Source organism: Nannospalax galili, unplaced genomic scaffold (genome assembly GCF_000622305.1).
Source record: "Nannospalax galili isolate Female #2095 unplaced genomic scaffold, S.galili_v1.0 scaffold648, whole genome shotgun sequence".
Classification (NCBI taxonomy): Eukaryota; Metazoa; Chordata; class Mammalia; order Rodentia; family Spalacidae; genus Nannospalax; species Nannospalax galili.
In genome coordinates, this window is record NW_008360311.1 from 165,576 (window position 1) to 189,482 (window position 23,907).

General features: G+C 37.5%; 1 protein-coding gene across 2 annotated transcripts in view; it reads left to right on the forward strand.

Moving 5' to 3' along the window:
• The window catches only part of Cr1l (complement C3b/C4b receptor 1 like), a 56,200-nt gene that overhangs the window by 4,386 nt on the left and 27,907 nt on the right, over positions 1-23,907 (forward strand). For both annotated transcript variants that reach the window (XM_008824787.3, XM_008824786.3), the window contains exons 2-5: positions 3,502-3,681; positions 4,311-4,410; positions 8,556-8,641; positions 21,590-21,988. In XM_008824787.3, the coding sequence (XP_008823009.1) occupies positions 3,502-3,681; positions 4,311-4,410; positions 8,556-8,641; positions 21,590-21,988 (765 nt within the window). The remainder of the gene's footprint in view (positions 1-3,501; positions 3,682-4,310; positions 4,411-8,555; positions 8,642-21,589; positions 21,989-23,907) is intronic.

Below are 23,907 nucleotides of genomic sequence, written 5' to 3' on the forward strand. Positions count from 1 at the left end.
TTCCTCCCCAAGTTGGTATTGGTCAGAGTATTTTGTCATAGCAATGGAGAAACAAACTAGGACATAGGGATTAGAATGTGGGAATCTTTGGGAAGCCATTACTCAGTATATTACTTTTTTTGTCATTTGAACAAAATAACTGACATAGTTTAAAAGATAAATTTAGCTTATGGTTTCAGAAGGTTCAGTCTATGACAGTAGTTTAGAAGGTGTGGCAAATGAAGTGGCACCAACAGTAGCAGTGAGAGACTATAGCAGCTGGCTTCTTGCTTGGCAGCAGGACAGGAATCAGACAGAGAGTACTGGCTTGAACCAGAAGTGGATACACCCTTAAAAGGCCTGCCTTTAGTTACCCACAGCTGCCAGTACGTCCCATGTTCCAAAGGTTCTACCACCCCCCAAAACAGCCTTACCAAATGTTCAAGCACATGAACTGCTGAGTTGTATGGTTCACACTCAAACCATAGTATTTGGCCTACTATGCCTTTCTAGGGAGACTTTTAGTTGAGCCTCATGAGGAAGTCCATTGCCTTTAACAGCCAGCCTAGTAGCAAGTATCTAGAGTTCAGCAAATAGCTTATAATATCTGTACTGAAGAAGACTAGTAAGTGGTTTAAAATACATGTTGAATTTAAACAAATGGTAATGATGGGATGTAGATAGTCCTAATATTTTCTATGGTTCTTATTGGGGAAATGATAATTGTTAGTAGATGTTTATGTGTTAGGGTCATGTTATTTTTGAAAGAAAAATAAAAGTGTAACCTATAAAAGTAATGTGTACTTGTTAAAGCAAAATGAAAGAACACAAAAAGATAAGACAAAAAAAGATGGTAGATAGCAATTATTTAGTCACTTACAATTTAAAAACAGAAGTTGTCATATTGTAAAATGTCTAAAACTATTGGCAATAGAAGCATGGGGACCTCAGCAAACTCAGGAGCACTTCGGAAGATTTTTTAATTTTTAATGAAAACAGCAATTCTTAGCATCTTTCAAATACCATATAAGCTATAAATTACTAGTTCAGATCAGCTTCTGGCTTCAGGAATAGATTACACAGGTCAGATCTTTGTAAAGCTGGAATTTTTGCAGTTGATATAACAAAGGAGTAGCACATGAGAATGTGGAACAAGAAATTGAGAGGCAGTTTCCACTGTGATTCCAAGGTTTGAGAAGTTACAAGCCTAGCATCTTAAATAACTAATGGATAAGAAATTTATATTATATTTACATACTTAATAATGGAGCTGTTATATATTTTAGACTAAGAATGTCATTAAGAATTACTGAAACTCTGAGGGCATTATGACCTAAGTTTGGAAGCTTCTGTTATGATCTATCAAAAGTAAAATTGTAATGCAAACAAAAGGGATCGTACACATGTTCAGAAACTGGGCAAATGAATATAAAAGTATGGAAAACAGGGCTGGAGAAATGACTCAGCAATTAGGAGCATTGACTGCTCTTGCTGAGGAGCCTGGTTCGGTTCCCAGCAGCCACATGGTAGCAGACAACCATCTGTAACTCCAGTTCCAGGGGATCCAGTGCAGCTCTTCTGGCCTCCATAAGCAATGCACAACACAGATATACGTATGTATGTGCAAGCAAAACACTCATACACATACAATAAAAAATAACGTTTTTTTTAAAGTATGGAAAACATGCAAAAATAAACCAGTAGTAAAGCTAGCTTGGAAAATGTGGCATTATGACAATACTATCCTTAAATAAATATTGCTGTTTATATTTTAAATTATTTATATATAATTATTTATGGAGATAGCTCAGGTAAAAGCACTTGCTATGCAAGCATGAGGTCTGGAGTTCAGATCCCCAGAAACCTGTGTAGTGCCAGGTAGCTGTGGCAGCCCACTAGTAATTCTAGCCTTTGAAGGTGGAGACAGTGGACCCCCAGAGTAGGCCAGCTAGCAAGACTAGTGAGAGCCACAAGTTCTGGGTTTGATTGAGAGATCCTGCCTCAATGAATAAGTTGGAAAGCAATGGAAGATGATTACTGACATCACCCTCAGGTTTTCATATGCATGCACATACATGCACATGCACTCCACTCATGTGCACTCACACACATGCAGAAACATGCACACACATACATGACACACACACATGAAAAATAGAAAATATACAGTAAAAAATAATTGATGTTTTAGATATTTAATGTGCCATCTTATTTAGTTTTATTTATCTCACAAATAAAGTAGAACATGATGAAAGATTTATTATGAAAAATAGAGATATTTTATTATGAGGGTCGATCTTTCACAAAATACAATGGTTCAAACTTTCATGACATAATATACCCTCAATATATGTAAAATAAGATGGGCATAATGAAAATAGGCAAGTATACAATAAAATGGAATATTTTAACTTGACTCTTTTAGCATCTACTAGAACTAGCAGACCCACAAAAATCAGGAAGTATCTAGAAATACATTGGTCCAAATTCCTCATATGCCTTAATCTACCCCTCATAATTTGAATTAATTAATTGGAGATGTTGAAAGGAAAAGTACTCCAAACAAACAAATAAAAAGAATATTTCCAAAGTCAAAGTAAAATGATTTTTTGTAACAGATATTTCTTCTTGATTACGTATTGTTTGATCCCAAATGCAATTTTATTTCTTTACCTTAATCCTGTTATCCCTTAAAGGGAGATAGCTGGGTCTAGATGTTAAATCAAAACATGTAACAGAAAATATATACTTTCACAAAGGAAAGTACAGTTTTAGTTGTTGAATTTTGTCTCTTTTTTTTCTCCTTGGCAAAAGTAGGGCCTGATAGGACTGGAGAAATGGCTCAGTAGTTAAGAGCACTAACTGCCTTGCAGAGGACTTGGATTTGGTTCCCAGGGCTCACATAACAGCTAACAATTGTAATTCTAGTTACAGGGGCTCCAACACCATTTTCTGGCCTCCACAGACATCACAGGACATGGGTGTGCTTATATACATGCAGACAAAACACTCATACACATAAAATTAAAAATTTTAAAAAAAATTCTTTTTAAAGTGGAGCCTGAGGGCCAGGGAGGAGGCTTGTGGACCAGCAAATCTAAACTATTAAGAGTGATCCAGGTGCTACAGTGAATGCAGTGGGCATGGGATAGATGAAGCCCAAGCACAGGTGCTCTCTGATTGGCCAATATTTGAAACCATGAGCAGGAGTTTTATCTTCAGTAAAAGACAGTTTATTTACTAAAGTTATATTAACATTATATGTTAATTAAGCTACACACACATTGCTTAAGTCAAAATAGCAGGGTTTTTTTTTTAAGCAGATACATTAATTGGAAGAATGTTATGAAAATTACTTTAAAAGCTCATTTCTAAGATACCCACTAAAGCCCACTCCTTTTACCATTTTAAGAATGTTCTTTTTCTTCTTTGTTCACATCTATAAACTGTATTGAAGAAAAAGGGAAGGGGGAATACAAGTTCTTCCCTTAACTATGATATTGCTGTGATCTCAATTTCCAGGTCAGTGCACAGCCCCAGCACGATTTCAGTTTGCCAGACTTATAAATCGAACTGATGAATCCACGTTTCCCATTGGGAGCTCTCTGATGTATGAATGCCGCCCTGGATATTTTAAGAGACGGTTCTCCATTGCCTGCCAACAAAACTCGGTCTGGACAAGTGCTGAAAACATGTGTATACGTGAGTAACTGTTCAGAGGAAGCCCCTTTGTGCTAAATATAGGTAGAGTCTACTTCAGTTTTTCTGAATTTTAGAATTATTATACATATCACTTAAATAACATACAAGGTATACTATGTGTGAGTTATTCTTGTAGATCATATCTTATTACTTTGAGCACCTGCCTTTTCAATTGTAAGTGAAATTTAATGAGGAATGACCACCATGGGACATGAATGAGAGAAAATTCTCCAGTCACTAAGACTGTCCAATTTTCCACAACTGACTAAGTAATTAATGATTCAGAAGCAAAGAAATGTGTATTTAATAACTAAGAGATGAGAAAATTCCAGACTTTAAGACCTATGAATTGTAGTACTTGGATAACATTTTGGTAATAAATAAAGGATACGTGTTTCTGGAGTCACAGTGTGAAGATAAGAAAGAACTTGGATGTGAGTTCTTTAGGAAAGTACTGCTTCCCTGGTGGCTCATACTAAAGCATTCTGGTGAGTTTCCTCAAAGTGACAACATCTGAAATCATTTTAATTTTATATGCTGTCCATAGTAAGTCATAGGTTAGGGCTTCAAATACTAAGAAACGTTCCATTTACTTTACCTGGCTCCAAAACTCTGTTTCTTTCTCATAGGCAAACCATGTAGCACTCCTTCAGATCCTCAAAATGGCATGGTACATGTAAACACAGACACCAAGTTTGGATCCAGTATTAATTATACTTGTAATACAGGGTGAGTTGCAGCAACATCTCTTCGTTAAAGAGTTCTTGAATAGCAATAGTACCTTCTAAGCAGGTCTCGGGAAAGACAAGTAGCCTGTTACTATTTACTTCTGTTTTATTTTATTTAATTTTTTTAGTGCTAGTGATTAAACCCAGACCCTTAAGCCTACTAAGCAAGTGTTCTAGAGCTAAGTCATACCATCAGAATTTTGCCTGATCTTAAAAGGCTTCAACATAAGTATATAACTCTTGACTGAAATGAACAAAAGTATAACAATACTAGGTAGCAAAGATGTTTCCCTGCTGGACAGTCAAGGCAACATATATGTGTTAGTCCACTTTCCATTATTGTGACAAAATAATTGAGATAATGAATTTAAAAGGAGAAAATGTGCATTTTGGTTCATGGTTACAGAAGTCCCAATCCATGTTCACTTGACCCTCTTGGTTTGGGCCTGTGGTGGCATGGACTATTACAGCAGAAATGTAGTAGGGAAAGCCTGTTCGCCTCATAGGGGCCATGAAGCAAAGAGAGGCAGCAAGAGGCCAAGGTTCCAGTATCTTCTTCAGAAGCATACCCCCTAGTATCCTAACTTTATTCCATAAGGTCCCACCTTTTAAAGATTCTACCACATCCCAGTTGGACCATAGGCAAGGGACTAAGTCTTTAACTGATAGGTCTTTTTGAGGGGACATTCCAAACAAAAGCAACATATAAGGAAGTGAGGCACTCATTGGGAGGGAGGGTGCAGTTAAAACACATAGACTTCTGGAATCCAGAATAGATATTTCTAGAAGAAAGGAAAATCAGGGAGCTCTTTGAGAACAAATCTATCTTAAATTCATAGAACTATTACTTTACTAAGGTTACTGTAATGACTAAAACAAACAAAAGAGTGTTTTAAAGCAATAGATATTATTGGAATTCTGTTCTGAATCTAGAAGTCCAAAATCAAGATGGCAAGACCCTGCCTCTTCTGATGTCTTTATTGGGGAGCTTCCTTGTCACTTCCAGCTTCTGGAAGCTCCAGGCCTTCCTAGATGTGTGGAATGGAACTCTGATTTGTGACCGCCTTTTCTCTGTGTCTTTTTTCATATACTGTTCTGTATGTGTTCATGTACAGTGTTCTTTCTCTTTATAGTGACACACTGGTCATGTTGGATTAGGACCCATCCTAAAGGCCTCAATTTCAACTTGATTACATCTGCAGAGACTCTATTTCTAAATGATATCACATGGACAGGGACAGGAGTCTACAACATCGGCATATCATTTAGGGAACACATAGCAGTCTCTAAAAAGCCCCCTTTGGACATGTCTGGTATGAAGTGTTTGCCAAGATGGTGTTCAGTACAGAGTAAATATCACTCTGAATGTTAAGTTAAAGAATACAAACTAAATCTATGTTCTTAACAAGAAACAAAACAATAATTAAATGGTGTATTGGAGTTCAAAAACTTTAAAAAAATTGTTTCTCATTTTTTGTTTGTTAGCCTTAGCCTTTAATGGCTGTGTTGTCCCTCCAGCCCCCCCAAAAATTGTTTTTCAAAGGACACTATCAGGATAACCCACAAGTAGGAAAAATGTTTGCAAATCATAGAATTTATAAAGATGTATCAATATATAAAAACATTATAACTCCAATGAAAAGGCAAATAATTTTAAAATGGCAAAGAATTAAATAGACATTTCTCCAGAGAATGCATTATTGAAAAATAAAAAGATGCTTACTATTTCTAGTCATCAGAAATGCAAATTAAAACCACTTGCGAGGCACCACCTCACACCTATGAAAATATCTACACTCGAAAGGGCAGACAATAGCAGATTTTAATATGATTCTAAAAAAAATCAAAGTTCTCCTACATTGCTGAGCAATAGACCAATCTGTCTAAAGACTCCAGTAATAAACCAACTCATAGCTCCTGTTAGAGTACAAACTCAGAAACACTGGACCAGTGACTGGTGAGGAAATTTATTTGTCTTTTATAGAAACTGGATGTATGCCTATTTGTTTCTTTTCTTTTTTTTTTTTTTTTTTTTTTTTTTGTTTTTTGGAGACAGGGTCTCGCTGTAGCCTCAGCTGGCCTGGAACTCACTATGTAGACCAGACTGGCCTTGAATTCACAGAGATCCACCTGCCTCTGCATCCCAAGTACTGGGACTAAAGGCTAAAGGTGTGCACCATCATGCCCAGCATGTGCCTGTTTTTTTAAGTGCACAAGTACCAATGCATAGGCAAAAGGATCACAGCTAACCAGGAAAACAGACACCACTAAAGATGCTAGATAGAGCAGCAGTAACTGACTTTAGAGATATGGAGCTCGACAGACTACTTAACCAAGAGCTCAAAATAACTTCCTTCAAGTAGGTTGATGCCAAACTCAGGAAAACAAAAAACAAACAAAATGAAAAGTTAACAAGGTGAAACCTAAAGAAGAAGCATAACCATTAGACTTGCTTTATAAGAAGTATTAAGAATTCTTCAAGTTAAAATAAAAGAATGCTAGCATAACAATATGGAAGATAAAACTCACTGTAGAGATAATATAGCCAAATTAAGAAGACTATGTAATGGCAGTACATAAGTTATTTTTAGCTCTAGTATAAAAGTAAAAGGGAACTGTTTTAAAAATAGCTAGTGCTATGATCACAAATGTAGCTCTCAAGCACTGGCTGTTTTTGAAGAAGACCTTGGTTCAAATCCCAGCACCCAAATGGCAGTTAACAACTGTCCATAGCTGTAAATCCAGGGGCTCTGATGCCCTTTTCTACCCTCTGTGAGCTCTGTACAATGTGTGTGCACTTGCATACATGCAAGCATAATACTCATACACATAAAATAAATTTTTTTTAAAAATTCTGTTTAAAGAAACAAAAGTAACTCTCACTTCAAAGGAATGAGATAAATTAAGATAAATTTATTCTAGAGCTAAATATGAATGATCACAGCCCAGTAATACCAATTTAGATTGCCCCATATATGATGTTTCAACACGGTAACAATTATATGAAATTTTTTAAAGATTTTATTATTTTTATTTTATGTGTATGAGTGTATTGCCTGTATATAAGTAGGTGCACCTGTGTCATGCAATGTCCACAGAAGTCAGAAGAAGGCATTGGATTTCCCTAGAACTGGAGTTACAGATTGTTGGTTGTTAGCCACCATGTGGGTGCTGGGAATCAAACCCGGGTGCTCTGTAAGAGCAACCAGTGGTCTTAAATACTGAGCCATCTCTCCAGCCTATTCATGAAGATTTTATAGTAACAGAACAAAGAAAATACTAAATCAAGGAATTTTGAGGTACATTGTTATAAACATTGGGTAGATAGGTTCCAACAAATCAAGGAAATCTATCATAGAACTCAGATGTTATATCTTTAGCCTTTGGGTTGGTGGAAGTTGAGAATCGTTTTGTACATTTTAGAAAGGATTTTACCTGCTAGTCACAAGGATGTTAGGCCAAACACAGAAGTGGACAATAAATAGTATTAACAGGAACCAAACATAGTTGAAGATAATTTGTTCCCAGACATGCAAAATCCCAGCACTCAAGTCACTTAGAGAAGATAATATACACCAAAGAAAGGGTTCTAAGTCCAGCTTGTTGAATCAGTGCCACTCCCTCTGCCATAAACTCCAAGTTCTCCCTACTGTGATGGACTATACCTTTCAAACTGTGAGACAAAATAAACCTCTTTTTGACAAAAAGTTTCTTTTTGTCATATATCTTGTCACTATTATGAGAAAAATAACTAATATGCTACAAAACTCAGAAATTTCCCAGAGAAATTAAAATTTATGTTTTTACCAAATAACTGTTCAGAATATTCATAATGGAATATATACATGCACAGTGACATTGTCTTTGCACTTAAGCAGTTTATAATATCTTTAAAAATCAGACTTAGAGGAACTATAATTTGCCATAGATTGTATCATAGCGTAATAAGGAAGAGAGATCTCATCTAGTTAGAACGGCATGAAGAAGAAAATCAGAAGGTCCAAAGAAGGATCTAAAATTTGGAAAGTCATAAGGCTTTAATAAGTGGAAAATGTCCTAAAGTTTGCAAGATGATAATCTCTGGGAAGCAGCAATATAATCAGGCAGTTATCAGTGTATTTTATAACATGCTTATTCTATTTGTAGATACCGGCTCATTGGTTCCTCCTCTGCTGTATGCATCATCTCAGACCAAACTGTCACTTGGGATAGTGAAACACCTCTTTGTCAGAGTAAGTTAAAATATTACTATTACTTTTACTTATAGATTCAGAGATTTCTTTGTAATTAGATTTTTTCAGGATAGGAATTGAGCCCAGGGCCTCATGCATGCAGTAGTGCTTGGTAATATCACTTGGCTTATATATCTTGTAGTGCTTTACCATAGAGATAGACCTATAGGCCTGTAGATCTATAGGAAAATTTTAAAATATTTACCCAAACTCTTTTTGTACAGCTTGTTCTTCAACTCAATGAAGACAACTGAAATGGAGATCTCATATGTTATTCTTAGCAACTTTCTTTTTTTATTATTATTTTTACTTTATGTGTATGCGTGTATTGCCTGCATATAGGTAAGTGCACCTGTGTAGTACAATGCCCACGGAGGACAGAAGAGGCTGTCAGATCCTTGGAACTGGAGTTACAGACAGTTGTTAGCTGCCATATGGGTGCTGGGATTTGAACCTGGGTCTTCTGTAAGAGCAGTTAGTGCTCTTAACCACTGAGCCATCTCTCCAGCCCCAGCAACTTTCTTTAAATTCTCTTTTGTCCTGGGATGTTTCTTTTTTAAATCTAATTTATGTGTATGAAAGCCTTCTTTTTCTCAGTAAGAAAAAAAAAGTCCAGTTAGAAAATAGCTAAAGATATTCTATTGGTTTCTTAGGGCTGCCATGACAAAAATATCTAAAACTTGGTTGATTTAGAATAACATATTTATTCTCTTAGAGTTATGGAAGCTAAAAGTAGAAATCAAGGTGTTTACAGAGGTAGCTCCTACTGGAGGGTCTGAGGGAAAATATATCTTGGGCTTTTCTTCTACCTTCTGGTAGTTAATAGCAATTCTTAGTATCACTTGGCTTATAGATAAAGTACTCTAGTCTCTGCCCTTCCATAGATGTCATCCCTCTCTGCAAGTCTCTCTGTCTGTATTCTGTCTTCTAAGGCTAATAATCACCTAACTAGGGCCCACCAATATGGCTTATTCAACTCTATAATACCTATGAGGACTCTGTTTCCAAATAAGATCATAATCTGAAATCATAGGTAGACATAAATTTGGGGGTACGATATTCAAAGTTCATTATAGACATTACATTGAGGAAGAGTTTCTGGAGAACTCACCAGGCTGGGCCAATGTGGGAGCTGCTTGACTCAAGCTAGGCCTGGGAGTGGAGAGCTGGTGGCAGGAGTAGACAAAGTTCTGACTAACTTACCAGACTGGGCTGTTATACAAGTTGTACAACCCAAGAAAATGGATGTTTCTCTAAAGTAGACCACATACTGGGACACAAAACTAATATCAGTATACCAAAAATTGAAATAACTCTATGTGTCCTATGTGACCATAATACAATAAAAATTAAAATCAACAGTGCAGATTTTTTTTTAAAGAATTCAATGTGAACTTTTCATTGCCTCTTTTTTTATAATAGTAAAAATTTTAAAGTAGCCTAGATGTACTACATGTTTTAAACTATGGTTTGAAAATAATCCATTGAAAGGAAATGTGTTGAAATTAACTATCTATCTATCTATCTATCTATCTATCTATCTATCAATCGTCTACCTATCTATCTATATCTATATCTATTTTGGTCTTTTTGAGACAGGGTCTCCCTATAGCCCCAGCTGTCCTGGACCTCACTATGTAGACCAGGCTGGCCTTGAACTTACAGAGACCCGCCTGCCTCTGCCTCCCAAATGCTGGGACTAAAGGCATGTACTACTACGCCTGGCAGAAATTAGCAGGATTTTTTTTTTTTTTTTTTTTTTTTTTTGTCTTTTTGAGACACGGTCTCCCAGTAGCCCCAGCTGTCCTGGAACTCACTATGTAGACCAGGCTGGCCTCGAACTCACAGAGATCTGCCTGCCTCTGCCTCCCGAGTATTGGGACTAAAGGTGTGCACCACCATGCCCAGCTTGAAATTAACTTCTAAAAATTTTGTAAGGAATATAATAAAGTCACAATGCAGAATTACAAAAAGTATATACATATTCTGCAATGTTACTCAGCCATAGGAAAAAAAAAAAAAGACAATGTTCTTCTTGGCTTTTCTGGTCCTTATGATGTCATTTGAAAGAATTCAGATGAAACCCCCAAAGCATAGTACAGAAGACAGGTAGAGTTTAGTGCAGAATAGAGGATAGCGCACTCCAAAGAGGCCATTGTACTGATCTACAATTCAGACTTTATTTCTAAATTCTGTAGAACAAGGAGCTTTTCCTGAGGAACTTTGTCCTTTCCAAGTAGTTGACAGGCCTATTTGGTTGGACTCTACAGAGGAGACAATGGTATGTCCTTGTTCTTTAGCAGAAAGTCTTCTGCTAAACTTCTGCTTAGAAGTTTTAGAGCTTCTAAGCAAGGTTTAAGTAATTTTCAATTAATGACCTTCTGAGCAGTTCAGGATATCGGTTTCTTCGCAGGGCCAGAGATATGACTCAGGTCATATCTAGGAATTAGAGCTCTACGATTCTAGTCCTTGGCTTTATAAGCTGTTGACTGTTGAGGGAGGAGTCAGCCCTACTTTTCTGTAATCCTATTAATGTTTAGCTACTTTACAGTAGCATAGAAAAACACTTCAATGGCATAAAAAGTTATACATTTTATGTAAACAAATAAGATGTCAGAATGCATGTATGTTAAGATATCTTCAGTCCCCAAAAGCTAGAGGAGAACTTAATACCCACTTTTAGCTGGTTAGTAGGATGTGTCCTGGAGAAGATGGTTTCCTGGTCCTATGAGTTGCTCTAGGTCTGTAAACTAATTCAGCCTCTTTTGCAGTGATTCAGGGGAGACGTTTGCTTATTAGACCTACATTTCCTGCTTACACTGTCATCAAGTAGGTGATGACCATCTCTGCAGTCAAATCATTCTAATTAATGTTTCAAGGGCATAATACTGACTCTGTCATACTGTTTAAAATGGTTTGCATTTTCCTGACTTCTGATAACTCTTCATATACTTGTAAAGTGTCTACTCAAACCTTACAGGCATTATTTACAGCTCATTATTTTATAGAAGTTTTTACATATTCTCATATTTCTAATAAATAAACATATATGTTTTCTTTAAGTCTTAAGTCCTTCTTTTTGCTTCCTTTTGATAATAGAAGTTCTACATATTAATAACATTATCTTATTTTCCCCTTCTAGTTATTGATTTTTCTGTCAAGAAATCTTTACCTATTATGACAGTTTCCCCATTCTATACTCCTAGAAACTTTTTTGTTTCCTCTTTCATGTTTAGCTTCATCTTGAATTTATTTTTATGTGTGGAGTGGCATATAGTCAAGGTGTTTTAGGTTTTGTTTGTTTTCCTGGTGGATAGTCAATTGATCTTATACCATTCATTATAATAAAAAAGCCATTCTTGGGGCTGAGGCTATAGCTCAAGATTGAAGCATTTACATCTCATGCAAGAGGCCCTGAGTTCAGTCCCCAGCATCCACAAAAAATAGAAACAAAAAAACCCCACCAAAACATTGTTCTTTGTATCTGCAATACAGTAACATCATGGATACAAGTTGAGTGATCTTACATGTTGGTCTTCTTTCAGACAGGTTCTATTTTCTTGATTTATTTATATTATTTTAATTATTATAATATTAAGACAATCTCTGGTGGCATCTATCTTTTTTTTTTCTTTGATTGATTGATTGACTGATTGATTTTTATGGGGCTTTTGGCTACTCTAACATTCCCTCCTCTGAAGAGGTAACCCTAAAATCTTTTAAGGATTAGATACAAGCTCCCAAATACTTTCAACATTTTTGGCCTTTGGAACAGAGTATGTTGCTAAGAGGCCCAAGGACATTTTGACTTTTAGCCAAGAAACTGGCTACTTTTCTTTGGGGTCTTTTTACCCTGACTGCCAAGCCAATTCCTACCTCCTATTCTTATCCCATCGTCCTCTGAAGAGGTTACCCAAACTGCCAATAGGGAATAGGGATGCAGATCACTTTGGCTTCTTCCATGCTGAACAAGGATACAGGGTGAGGCAATTGGAGTACCCCCTTCAGTGGATCTATCTAAAAGACTTCCAAATTCCTTATCTCTAAGGGGAAAAGAAAGTCCTTGAATTGTGAATAAGAGATGTGAAGGAGAAGCAAAGGCAAGAGTAATTAGCATTACAAGTTCTAGACAGGGAACTAGAAAAAGTCAGAACAGGACAGTGTTCAAATGTTCATATGAGTCCACTGGAATTTCTTGACAAGGGCTTCCAAAATTTGCATCCTTCTATTGGGTTCCTCCTCATTTTTCTTTTGTCTTCCAAGGCTGGACTCTAGAGTGATAGACTCCGGGTTTGCTTTCAGGTATTTTGATAGCTGTTGGGGTGGTTAGAATCAGTGTCAGTTCCCTCTCAAAGGCTTCGAGATAACTGAGGGGTTGCTGAGGTGTATGTATGACCTGAGGATATGCACGCTGGGAAGCCTTTACCCAACATGGGTCATGCTGTCTCTTCTTAGCCTTTCCCAGATTGTATACTTTAGCCCTCCCCAAATCCGGGAGGCCATTTGTGATTAGGGTCAAATTACATACAGTTAGCTGGGAAGAGTGGCTGGATAATCCAGTGAGGGTCCAATGGCCCTGTTTGGCCCTCCTTTAATGAATGAGCACAACCATCAACAAGCCCAATTGTGTCGATGTTTAGTGATCAGGCTCAGCTGAAGTCATGATGATGGTAGTTATTTCATGCAGAAGGAACTGCTGTAAAGCATCATCTTATTAAAAGGACCTGGAATTTAAAAGGATTTGGTGTTAGGATCCACATATGAGGGAGAACATACGTGGTTTGTTTTTCTGAGTCTGTGCTCTTCACTTAGTGTAACAGTTTCGAGATCCATCCATTTACCTGCAAATTTCATTATTTCATCTTTCTTTACTGCTGAATAGAACTCCATTGTGTAAATATACCACATTTTTGTTAACCACTTGTCAGTTGAGGGACACTTAGGTTGCTTCCATCTCTTAGCTATTGTGAAAAGAGCAGCAACAAACATGGTTGTACAAGTGTCTCTACAATAGGATGAGTCTTTGGGTATATGCCAAGGAGTGGTATAACCGGGTCATATGGTAGGTTCATTTTTAGTTTTTTAAGAGTTCTCCACACTGCTTTCCATAAAGTTTGCACAAGTTTGCTGTCCCACTAGCAGTGGATGAGCGTTCCCGTTTCGGCACAGCCTCGCCAGCATTTGGTATCATTTGTTCTCTCGATCCTAGCCAGTCTGATTGGGGTAAGGTGATACCTTAGGGTGGTTTTAATTTGCATTTCCCTAATTACGACATTGAACACTTTTTGTAATATTTCTTAGCCATCTTTATTTCTTCCTTTAAGAACTCTGTTTAGATCCTTAGCCCATCTTTTAATTGGGTCATTTGGTTTCTTGATTCTTTGTTTTTTGAGTTCTTTATATATTCTGGATGTTAAACCTCTGTCAGATGTGTCACTGGTGAAGATTTTTTCCCATTCTGTGGGTTTCCTTTTTACTTATTTGATTGTTTCTCTTGCTGTATAGAAGCTTTTTAGTTTAATGAGGTCCCACTTGTTAATTGCTGACCTTAATTCCTGAGCAACTTCTGTCCAATTTAGAAAATCCTTTCCTATACCTATATCTTGTAAGTTACTGCCAATATTTTCTTCTAATAATTTCAGGGTTTCCAGTTTCACATTGAGGGCATCTGTCTTTTAACAATGTATTTCTTTAGGATTTATTTGGTTATTCTTGGCCCTTTGCATTTCTATATAAAATCTAGAATCAACTGATCAGTTATGACAAAAAGAATCCTACTTGAATTTGTATTGAGTTTATATTGATTCAGTATATTAATCTGCAAACAATTAATGAATTTTCATTTTTGTGTTTTAAATTTATGAGCATGATAAAACCATCCATTTTTATTGTAGCATATTTAATAATTTACATGTAGAACTCATTTTCCATTAGATTATTCTTAGATATCATTTTAAAAATTTCATTCTCTGGTGGTGCATGCCTTTAATCCCAGCACTTGGGAGGCAGAGGCAGGTGGATCTCTGTGAGTTCAAGGCCAGCCTGGTCTACATAGTGAGTTCCAGGACAGCTGGGGCTACAGGGAGACCCTGTCTCAAAAAGACAAAAAAAGAAAAATTTCATTCTCAAATTATTTCTAGGCATGCACATTTTGACCTTGTACCCATCAATCTTTCATATTTTTAAATATGCTGTATAGTCATGTCATTATGAATTTGACGAAGTTTGAAATCATTTCCTTACTTGGTTGTTTTATGTATTGTATCAATTACAACCTCCAGTACATACTGAATAGAAGAAATATATTGGACTTTTAATGGTCATCTTAAAGCTTTTGTTTACTGTAGTGTGTGTGTGTGTGTGTGTGTGTGTGTGTGTGTGTATACACTATTTTATTCTACATATATTGAAATGATATATGTTTCTTTTACTTTGTTAATATATATATCACATTGACTTTAAAAGCAAACCAACTATGAATTTATAGAATAAACCTATCTTAGTTGTGATGTCCTATGTAATATTCTGCGTTTGTGTGTATGTGTGTGTGTGTGGGGGGGTGATTACTATATTCTTTTTTTTTTTTTTTTTTTTTTTTTTTTTTGTCTTTTTGATACACGTGTCTCCTTGTAGCCCCAGCTGGCCTGGAACTCACTTTGTAGACTGTACTGGCCTTGAACTCTCAGCAATCTGCCTGCCTCTGCCTCCTGAGTGCTGGGATTAAAGGCTTGTGCCACCACACCTGGCCTGTTTACCATATTCTTTAATCCAGCATTGTAAGGTTGGCTTAATTTTTAAAAAATCAGTTAATGAAAGCCCTACTTTCATCATTTTACCATCCTGTTTAAATATTGCTGAATTCAGCTAGGAGTGATGGTACATGTCTTTAATTCCAGCACTTGAAAAGCAGGGGCAGGTGAATCTCTGTGAGATCAAGGCCAGCCTGGTCTACATAGCAAGTTCCAGACCATCTGGGACTACAGGGAGACCATCTCTAAACAAACAAATAAATACTGATGAATTTAATTACCTAAGAATTTGTTTAGAAAATTTTGATGTATGTTCCAAGAAATACATTATCATGAGAAGGTGAATACAGCATAGTAAGTAACATATTACATTGTAGTTATAATTGTTCTATGTATTATTAATCTCTTGTCTGCTTTATAAATTAAATGTTACCATAGGGTCTGGTACTATTCAAGACTTCAGTCATCTAATATGGGTTGGGGAGTGCATCCCCCATGAATAAGGTTAACCTACTAAAAGTAATTTTCCCATACCAAAAACAACTTGGTCATCCTTCATGGGGTTTCTCATTCTTCATTTCTTCAACTTCTTCAGTGTGATTGATCCAGATACGTGTCTCATAAAAACCACCTCCTGGTGACCATTTCCCTATGGGACAGCTAGTTAAAAGATACTGATTGGCCCTGCTGACCCCACATCCTACAGGAGCTTCATAGTATACCAATGTCCACCTTCCAGTCACAAGCATGCCCCCCTTGAATTCATGCCTGCTTTAAGCCTTTCATGAAAAACTTGCTTGATTAACACTGGGGACTCCAATAACAGTTTGTTCCAAAGGTCACTCTCTTACCTTCTGTTCATACTCACTGACCTCTGTGTGACCTTCATATGTGCCATGTACCCTCAGAGCATGCAAATAGTTCAATTACTTTTATCTTGTTTCTGTCCTAATCATTTAAGACCTTAAATTAAAGCATACCCCCACAAAAGTTTTCAGGTAAAAAGTCTTCCTTACTGTGAGTCCACCAATTCTATATGAAACTATTATCCTTCAGCCTTGTTGACACAAAATCATTGCTCTCACCTCAAAAGAGATAAGAGACAGTTTATTCTGGAACCAAATATGAGTGCCCATGGCCCGGGAACACAGATTCAGGTTACCCTAAATTCCATGTTCCAACGTAGTAACAGTTTCATGAAGTATTTACAGTAACAAAACAAAGAAAAGTCATTAATCAACATACATTGATAGGTACATTCTATAGCAGGGCATAGCAGAGCTGAGGGAATACTCAGATACTCTCCGATGATATTCTTAGCCTTTTGGTTGGTGGGAACTGTTTCTTTTGTTAATACATTCTGTTAGTCACAAGAGTGTTAAGTCAGAAACAGAGGTGGGCAAGGAGTGGCTATTTGGGGCTAAAGACAGCCCAAGATAATTGTAAATAAGCTCTGGGTCAGCAATATTCCAAACTGCACAATCACTGACATGTTAGTAGGTCAGCCTTACAGAAAGTTTAGTTCAAGATGCAGGATTTTTCTGGGAACCTTACCACATGAAGAACACTATCATTTTTTGGTATGGTAGGTCTGGCAATTCATTGTTTAAATGTTTTCTCTTTGTAGTTCCTTTGAAAGTTATGGTCTGTGTTTCTTGACTGCTTTTCAGGTTGGTAGAATTTGATTTTGCATCATCTCTGTGGTGTGTCTAAGTGGAGAATTACTTGAATTTTGTTGCTTGAGTTCATATGAATTCTTGAATCTAGGATAGAATCTCATTCTCATCAGCCTTAGAAAATTCTGTTATTCAGTGTTGTGCATGCTTTTATCCCTCCCTACTCTTTGCTTAACCTCAGCTAAGTGTATATCATCCTTCTATACCATAGGTGCTATTACCAGTGTTTTTCCTGCAAAAGTTATTGCTACTGGGGCCTAGAAGTCCTATTACCCACTGCTTCTACTAAAAAAGAACTCAGGAGCAGAAATTGGTGGTAATTGTTTTATTCAAGTACAAGTTTGGGAAAAATGGGCTAGGGACTCTGCTTCTATCAACACAAGAAACACAGCTCTAAATTCAAATGAGAGAAGAGATCGTTTATTCTGAAACCAAATATGAGTGACCATGGGCCAGGAACTCAGATTTAGGTTACCTCAAATTTTTTGTTCCCACATGGTTGCAGTTTCAATAAAGATAATTTTTGTAGTACCAGAACAAAAGAAGTAATGTTCAATGCAAAAATCACAATTCTTACCTCAAAGGGGGGAAGAGATTGTTTATTCTGAAGCCAAATATAAGTGATCATAGCCCAGAAACACAGATTTAGGTGTTCCAACATAGTTTGATGAAGTTTTTATAGTTGTCAGCCTTGCAGATGGTTCAACTTAAGTTGTTGCTTCTTTTTCATAAGACAGTGTCCCCCATTTTCAAAAGGGAAAATATTCTCAGAAGTTTTTATAGGGTGATGGCTTAGAGAAGTTTATTCCTGTGCTTGGGGAAGTTCTTTGTTCTGGAAATGTTTGAGATTTGAAATTTTCAAAACATCTTTGAAATTCTGCTTCAGGCCAGACCTCCTGTGTCCTAGTTTGTTTCTCCATTGCTGTGACAAAACACCACTACCAACTTAGGGAGGAAAGGGTTTATTTAGCTTACATATCCCAGGTCACAGTTCATCTGGGAGCCCAAGGTAGGAACTCAGGGCAGGAACCTGGAGGCAGGAGCTGGAGCACAGGCCATGGAGGAATGCTGCTTACTGGATTGCTCCTCTGGCCCCTACTCAGCCTGCTTTCTTATGCAACACAGGCCCACCTGCCCAGGGGTGGCACTACCCACAGTGGGCTGAGCCCTCCCATATCACTCATCAAGAAGATGCCCTTCAGACATGGCCACAGGCCAGTCCAATAGAGGCAATTCCCTAACTGAGGCTCCCTCAACCCAGGTGTGTAAAGTTGACACTAAAGCTATCCAGCACATCCTGTGTCCCTAACATACTAATTTTGCAAATAGAAAATTATGATAGGCAAAGGGAGGAGGAAGTATCACAGAACTTCTCACTCTGGAACCTAGAGACCATGTGAAAAAGATTTTCAGACTATTAGGCAAAAGGGAGGAAGGTAGGTTGGGCAGGGCTTTGTTTATGTTGCATATGAAAGCCTAGCAAAAAAAAGACTTTCCTTCCCCGTAAAGCATAGCTCCTTCTTTATAAATTTATTTTAATTTTCTCTCTGTAATTTTCAGTCTATTCTGTTACATATACCAGGGCTCTAGCAGGCCCAATAGTCTAGGCTTGGTCACCACTTTCCAGGATGCCAGTTAAAGAGATGATGAAAAGCAGAGAGGGGAGGGTTATTCAATGTGGACGCGTTGGGAAGAGGGACAGAAAAAGAGGTCCAGTTTCCCAAAGCCTGCCTTCTGCATATTGACAGGCTTTTCAGTTTTAAATACAGGAAGAATTAGAGCAAAGGGCAAAAGGCATGCATAACTAAGCAGTCCTGGTCTAGGTATAGTCTCCTCTCACTGATCATTTTCTCAGCTCTGACCCTACAAAATGGTTTGAAGAAGTCAAACCATCTTACTGCTTGAGAGAGCAGGGCAGCTCTCAGATGATTACTTCTGCACCAGCTGTAACCTTGGCCTCTTCACTCATTGTGCCATCTGATTAAGGGATGGCAGTGGAGGGGTGTCTGTCCCTCAAGATTTTGCTGTTTCTGGAACCCGAGGTGATCGCAGGTTTGGGACAATAATTTATCTCAGGAGGGAGATGAGATAGGTTAGACAGACTTTCTTTGAATGAATAACATGCATGTGTACAGAGGTTAGGAGGTAACCAAGGAGGAGACAAATACAAAATGAAGGCAGAGTTGCGACTTTCCTCCTGCTTTTAGTTCCCTTGTGGACCCAGGGGAAGAGTCAGTGCTTTTTCAACATCACTTGTACTTTTTTTTTAACCTGCATTTCCAACCCTTTTGCCTCTTTGTGTTTAGTTTGGGGTATTTTATTTCTGTCCTTCTTGATTTTTCTTCAATACTCTCTAGCTTGCTATTAACCCTATCCAAATTCCCAATTTTGGAAATTAAACATAAACAATTTAAAATGGAAATTACCTAATTGTATCATTTTTATCTGTTTTTTTTTTCCAATTTTTTTCCCTATACTGTTTCTTGTTCCTATCAAAAGTTTGTGATTTTTTTTTTTTGTTTGTTTGTTTTTTCTCATTGAATAGGTACTCATCATTACTTTTATTCTGTGAGTGAAAATTCTAGGTCGATAGTCCTTTGGGTGTGTTTGTTTCACCATTGGTTGTGTTAGATTTTCCTCCTGTCATTTTACCTCTTCAAGAACCTGGTTATCTTTTACTAAATATCAGGAATTAAATTGGAAAAATTCTCTTTAGAAATGATTCAAGGTCTGCTTCTCTGTAGAAGTAATTTCAGATCAGCTGTTTATGACTGTCAACATGAAAGCACAACTCTCATCTCAAAGGGGATAAGAGATAGTCTATTCTGGAGCCAAATATGAGTGACCATGGCCCATGGAACACAGATTCAGGTTACCCCCAAATCCATGTTCCAACATGGTAACAGGTAAATGAAGTTTTTATAGTAACAGTACAAAGAAAGCCATAAATCAAGACACTTTTTAAATACATTGGTGGAAACATCAGATAGGTGGCTTTATAGCAAAGGTAATGTTACTATAGGCCTTAGATGCTATCTGACAGATTTCTTAGCCCTTGGTTGGTAGAAGCTGGTGGTCTGCTAAGGATTTTCTCAGAGACCAAACCTCTTAAAGGTTCCACTAAAATCAAACTACCCTGGGAACCAAGACTTTAGCACATGGTTGTTAGGGGAGCATAACCCAAATTTAAACCATGGTAGTAACCTGCTTTCTTCCAGAGACCATTTTTGTTTTTCCCTTAAGGCTCCAGGACACTGGCTGTCTGGTACTACTTTGATTCAGTCTTAGGAACTTAAATTTTTCTGAGCTACCTACAGTACTTGAAGAATATTTCCAGCCTTTGAGATACCGGGTATCAGTCAGCCTTGATTCCAAGAGTACAGTTCTTTGTAAAGTATTACCAGGTCTTCCATGTTTAGGAGGCCCCGGACTCCAATTTTTGTCCTTTGGTTTGGTAAGACTCACAAGACCACTCAAGACTCTTGGTTCCCTCCTTCTGATTTGGTTCCCTCTCCCCATGGAGCAGTAGCCCATGTCCAACACATTCTGCATTTTAAATGCATTTAAGGGATTTTATAGACTAAAGCATAGAGACCATCTTATAATATCAAACTTGAGGTTTCTTTTTATGTGTCTCAAAACATTTGAAATTACATTTGGAATTATGTATTATGTGAAAGTTTGACAACTTTGTGTGTGTGTGTGTGTGTGTTGTACTATAAGTCAACTTAATATTTCTTGATTAACTCCATCTTCTGAGATCTTTTTGAATGAATATTAGTAGTCTATATTTTCAGTTACATCATTTAGATTTTCAAAATGCTTAACATATAATAAGCTACAGTTTCTCCTGTCCATTCCTGCTTCATCTTTCCTGTTTTCTTTTTCTTAGTGAATGTTACTTTAAAATATTTTATGTATTTGCATTTTTATGCATATGAGTGTATTGCATGCATGTAGTTAAGTGCACCCATGTCATACAAAGCAGAGGTCAGAGAGAGCATTGGATTCCTCTGAAACTGGAGTTACAGATGGTTGTTAGCTGCTACTACTAAATTCTACTCTTGGGACTGGAGAGAGAGGCTCAACGGTTAAGAGCACTGATTGTTCTTGCAGAAGACCCGGGTTCAAATCCTAGCACACATGGCAGTTAACAACCATTCATAACTCCCAATTCCAGGGGATCTGATGCCCTCTTCTGACCTTTGTGGGCATTGCATGTACACAGCGCACTTACATACATGCAGGCAATACACTCATACACATAAAAATAGTATTTTTTTTAAATAGAACTATTCCAAATGAAAAGGTCAGTTGTATTCATGAATGCATGTTTACAGGAACTAAGTAGGAAAAGCAGAGCATTTGTTATTATGTGCACCTAAATTGCAACAGTGTAAAACTCAATGTCAATAAAGATTAATAGCAAATAATAAAAGTAAAAATCTCTGTTCAATGAGTCATTAGAGTTTTCTCACTCATTATTTACAGTGACTGCTATTTAATCTGCTGTCTTTGCCCAGAGATTCCTTGTGAGCAACCACCGGCCATTACCAATGGAGATTTCCTCAGCCCCACCAGAGAAGATTTTCAGTTTGGAACAGTGGTGACCTATCAATGCAACCTTGGAGTAAGGGGAGAGAAGCTCTTTGAACTGGTGGGTGAACCCTCTATATACTGTACCAGCAATGACGGTCAAGTTGGTGTCTGGAGTGGGCCTCCCCCTCAGTGCATTCAACGGAACAAATGTATACCTCCCTTCATTGAAAATGCAGTCATGGTATCTGAAAACAAAAGCTTGTATTCTTTACGGGATATTGTGGAATTTAGATGTCAGCCTGGCTTCATCATGAAAGGACCCAGCAGCGTGCAGTGCCAGGCCCTAAGCAAATGGGAGCCAGAGTTACCAAGCTGTGTCAAGGGTGAGTCTGACAAGGGTATGGGAGGTCTACAATGCCATGGGGTACTGGGAGGACTGGAGGTCAGGGATGGTTCTGGAAGAAGGCATATGGTAAACAGGTTGGATAAGTAAATTTTCTTGGGAGGGACTATGAAATCAAGAACAATTATATGTTTGTGTGAACATGCATGAACCTCCACAAGCACATGCATTCAAATTGGGAAGCAGAGCTAAAGCTAAGCAAGGAATACGATGATGCATCATGAGGATTCTCATGAACAAAAATTCTCTTCACTTATTGTCATCTCTAGCCACCATCATCTATCAGTTACCCTTGTGCATAATGCTTGCTAATATGTAATGAGTGATCAATTGGTCAGGCACCAGACTACAAACAATGTGCATATTTAATCCCTAAAATGAAGCTATGCGGAAGTTGCTCTTCCTTCCATATTGAAGCTTAGAGAGGTTTGTTAATTTTGTGAAATGATATAGATACTAACTCAAGCGAATAATGCAATCCAAGACTGTCTGTCTGCCAGGTTTTTTAAGGAATGATGGGCTTCCTATAGAAAATAGGTGTAAAGATATTAGGAATGCAGAAAGAGTCAAAGGAGGAAGGCAATATTGGCAAAGACCAAGATGCTACTGTTATTACAGGAATAGAACTGACATAGATGCCCTATCCCAACCGACACAGCCAGCCCCTGTCACTGCTTCCAGGATGCAGCCAGTCCTGCCGGCACCAGAGTCATTGGTTTCACTGGAATTAGAGTGACTGCTGCTCACATCAAATGTGCCTCTGCTGAAGCCACCCATAGATGCAAAGGGCATCAGTCATGTCTCAGTCCTTTAGTTTGATACATATGTTTCCAGGTGGCAGAATTTAACCAGAGCCCCGCTAGCAAAGGAATTATAGTTTTCAAGCTTCACATAATGATCAAAAGACAGTATGCAGTGTGAGGCTGGGAATTTACAGAAATTTAGTCAATACAGGTCATTTAAATATCACATCGTGTCAAGGGAAACACTTGGGTGATAAGCCCTGAAAATTAATATAACTTCAAAATATTTGAAAGTCCTCAAATTCAGAGAGGAGAATTGACTTGCTCAAAGTCAACTTGAAATAAGTTTTTGTTTTCATTTTACAATTATATGTAGTTTAAGACCCACAAGCGTCCTCATTCCCTGAGTTCAAAGCAATTGTTTAAAGAGACAGCTGAACCAAGACTTAGAATACTGTGTGTGTAGTATGCACTGTCGTTATGACTGGAAGTTTCTTTTAAAAAGATTTTGCCCATGGGCATGAAATGAGTGACTGAACAGCTCCAAATGTGTGGTGCAAAGAGAAGTACTTCTCCAGTACTCCAGGCCAAGTACTCAGTGAAGCAGGACTCCAAAGGAATTCAAAACAGATGTAGGAACCCTGTTGTCAAAACCATTGTGCTAGAAGAAACTTGGGTAGATATTCCTTATTGACCAAAGTATGAAACTAAAAGTTGGTGATGCCTTTCTAGAAAGGTAGTGTGAAGATGTAAAATAAACCATTAATCCAAATTTGGCTTAGGGTGAGTAGAAAATGGAAGTGTTGTAGCCTTAGCATATACTTTAGAGGGAAAACAATAAACTCAAAATTAAACAGTTGTAGTCACAGTTCCTACAAAGTACTGTCACTTTTGGGAAAAAGCATGTGTGTTTAATTTGTCATAAATAAGGATGTTAATCCATCCATTGACCTTTTTTTTTAATATATAGCCCTATACCTGTGATTCTCTTGGCTGATTCACCACTGGAGAAAAAATATTTTCACAATACTTTGGTCCTTTTTCCCCCAGTATGGCAGCCACCTCTAGAAATCCTGCACAGGAAGCACACCCCAAAGAACAAGAATGTTTTTCTTCTGGGCAGGAACTGCTCTACCCCTATAAACCAGACTATTCC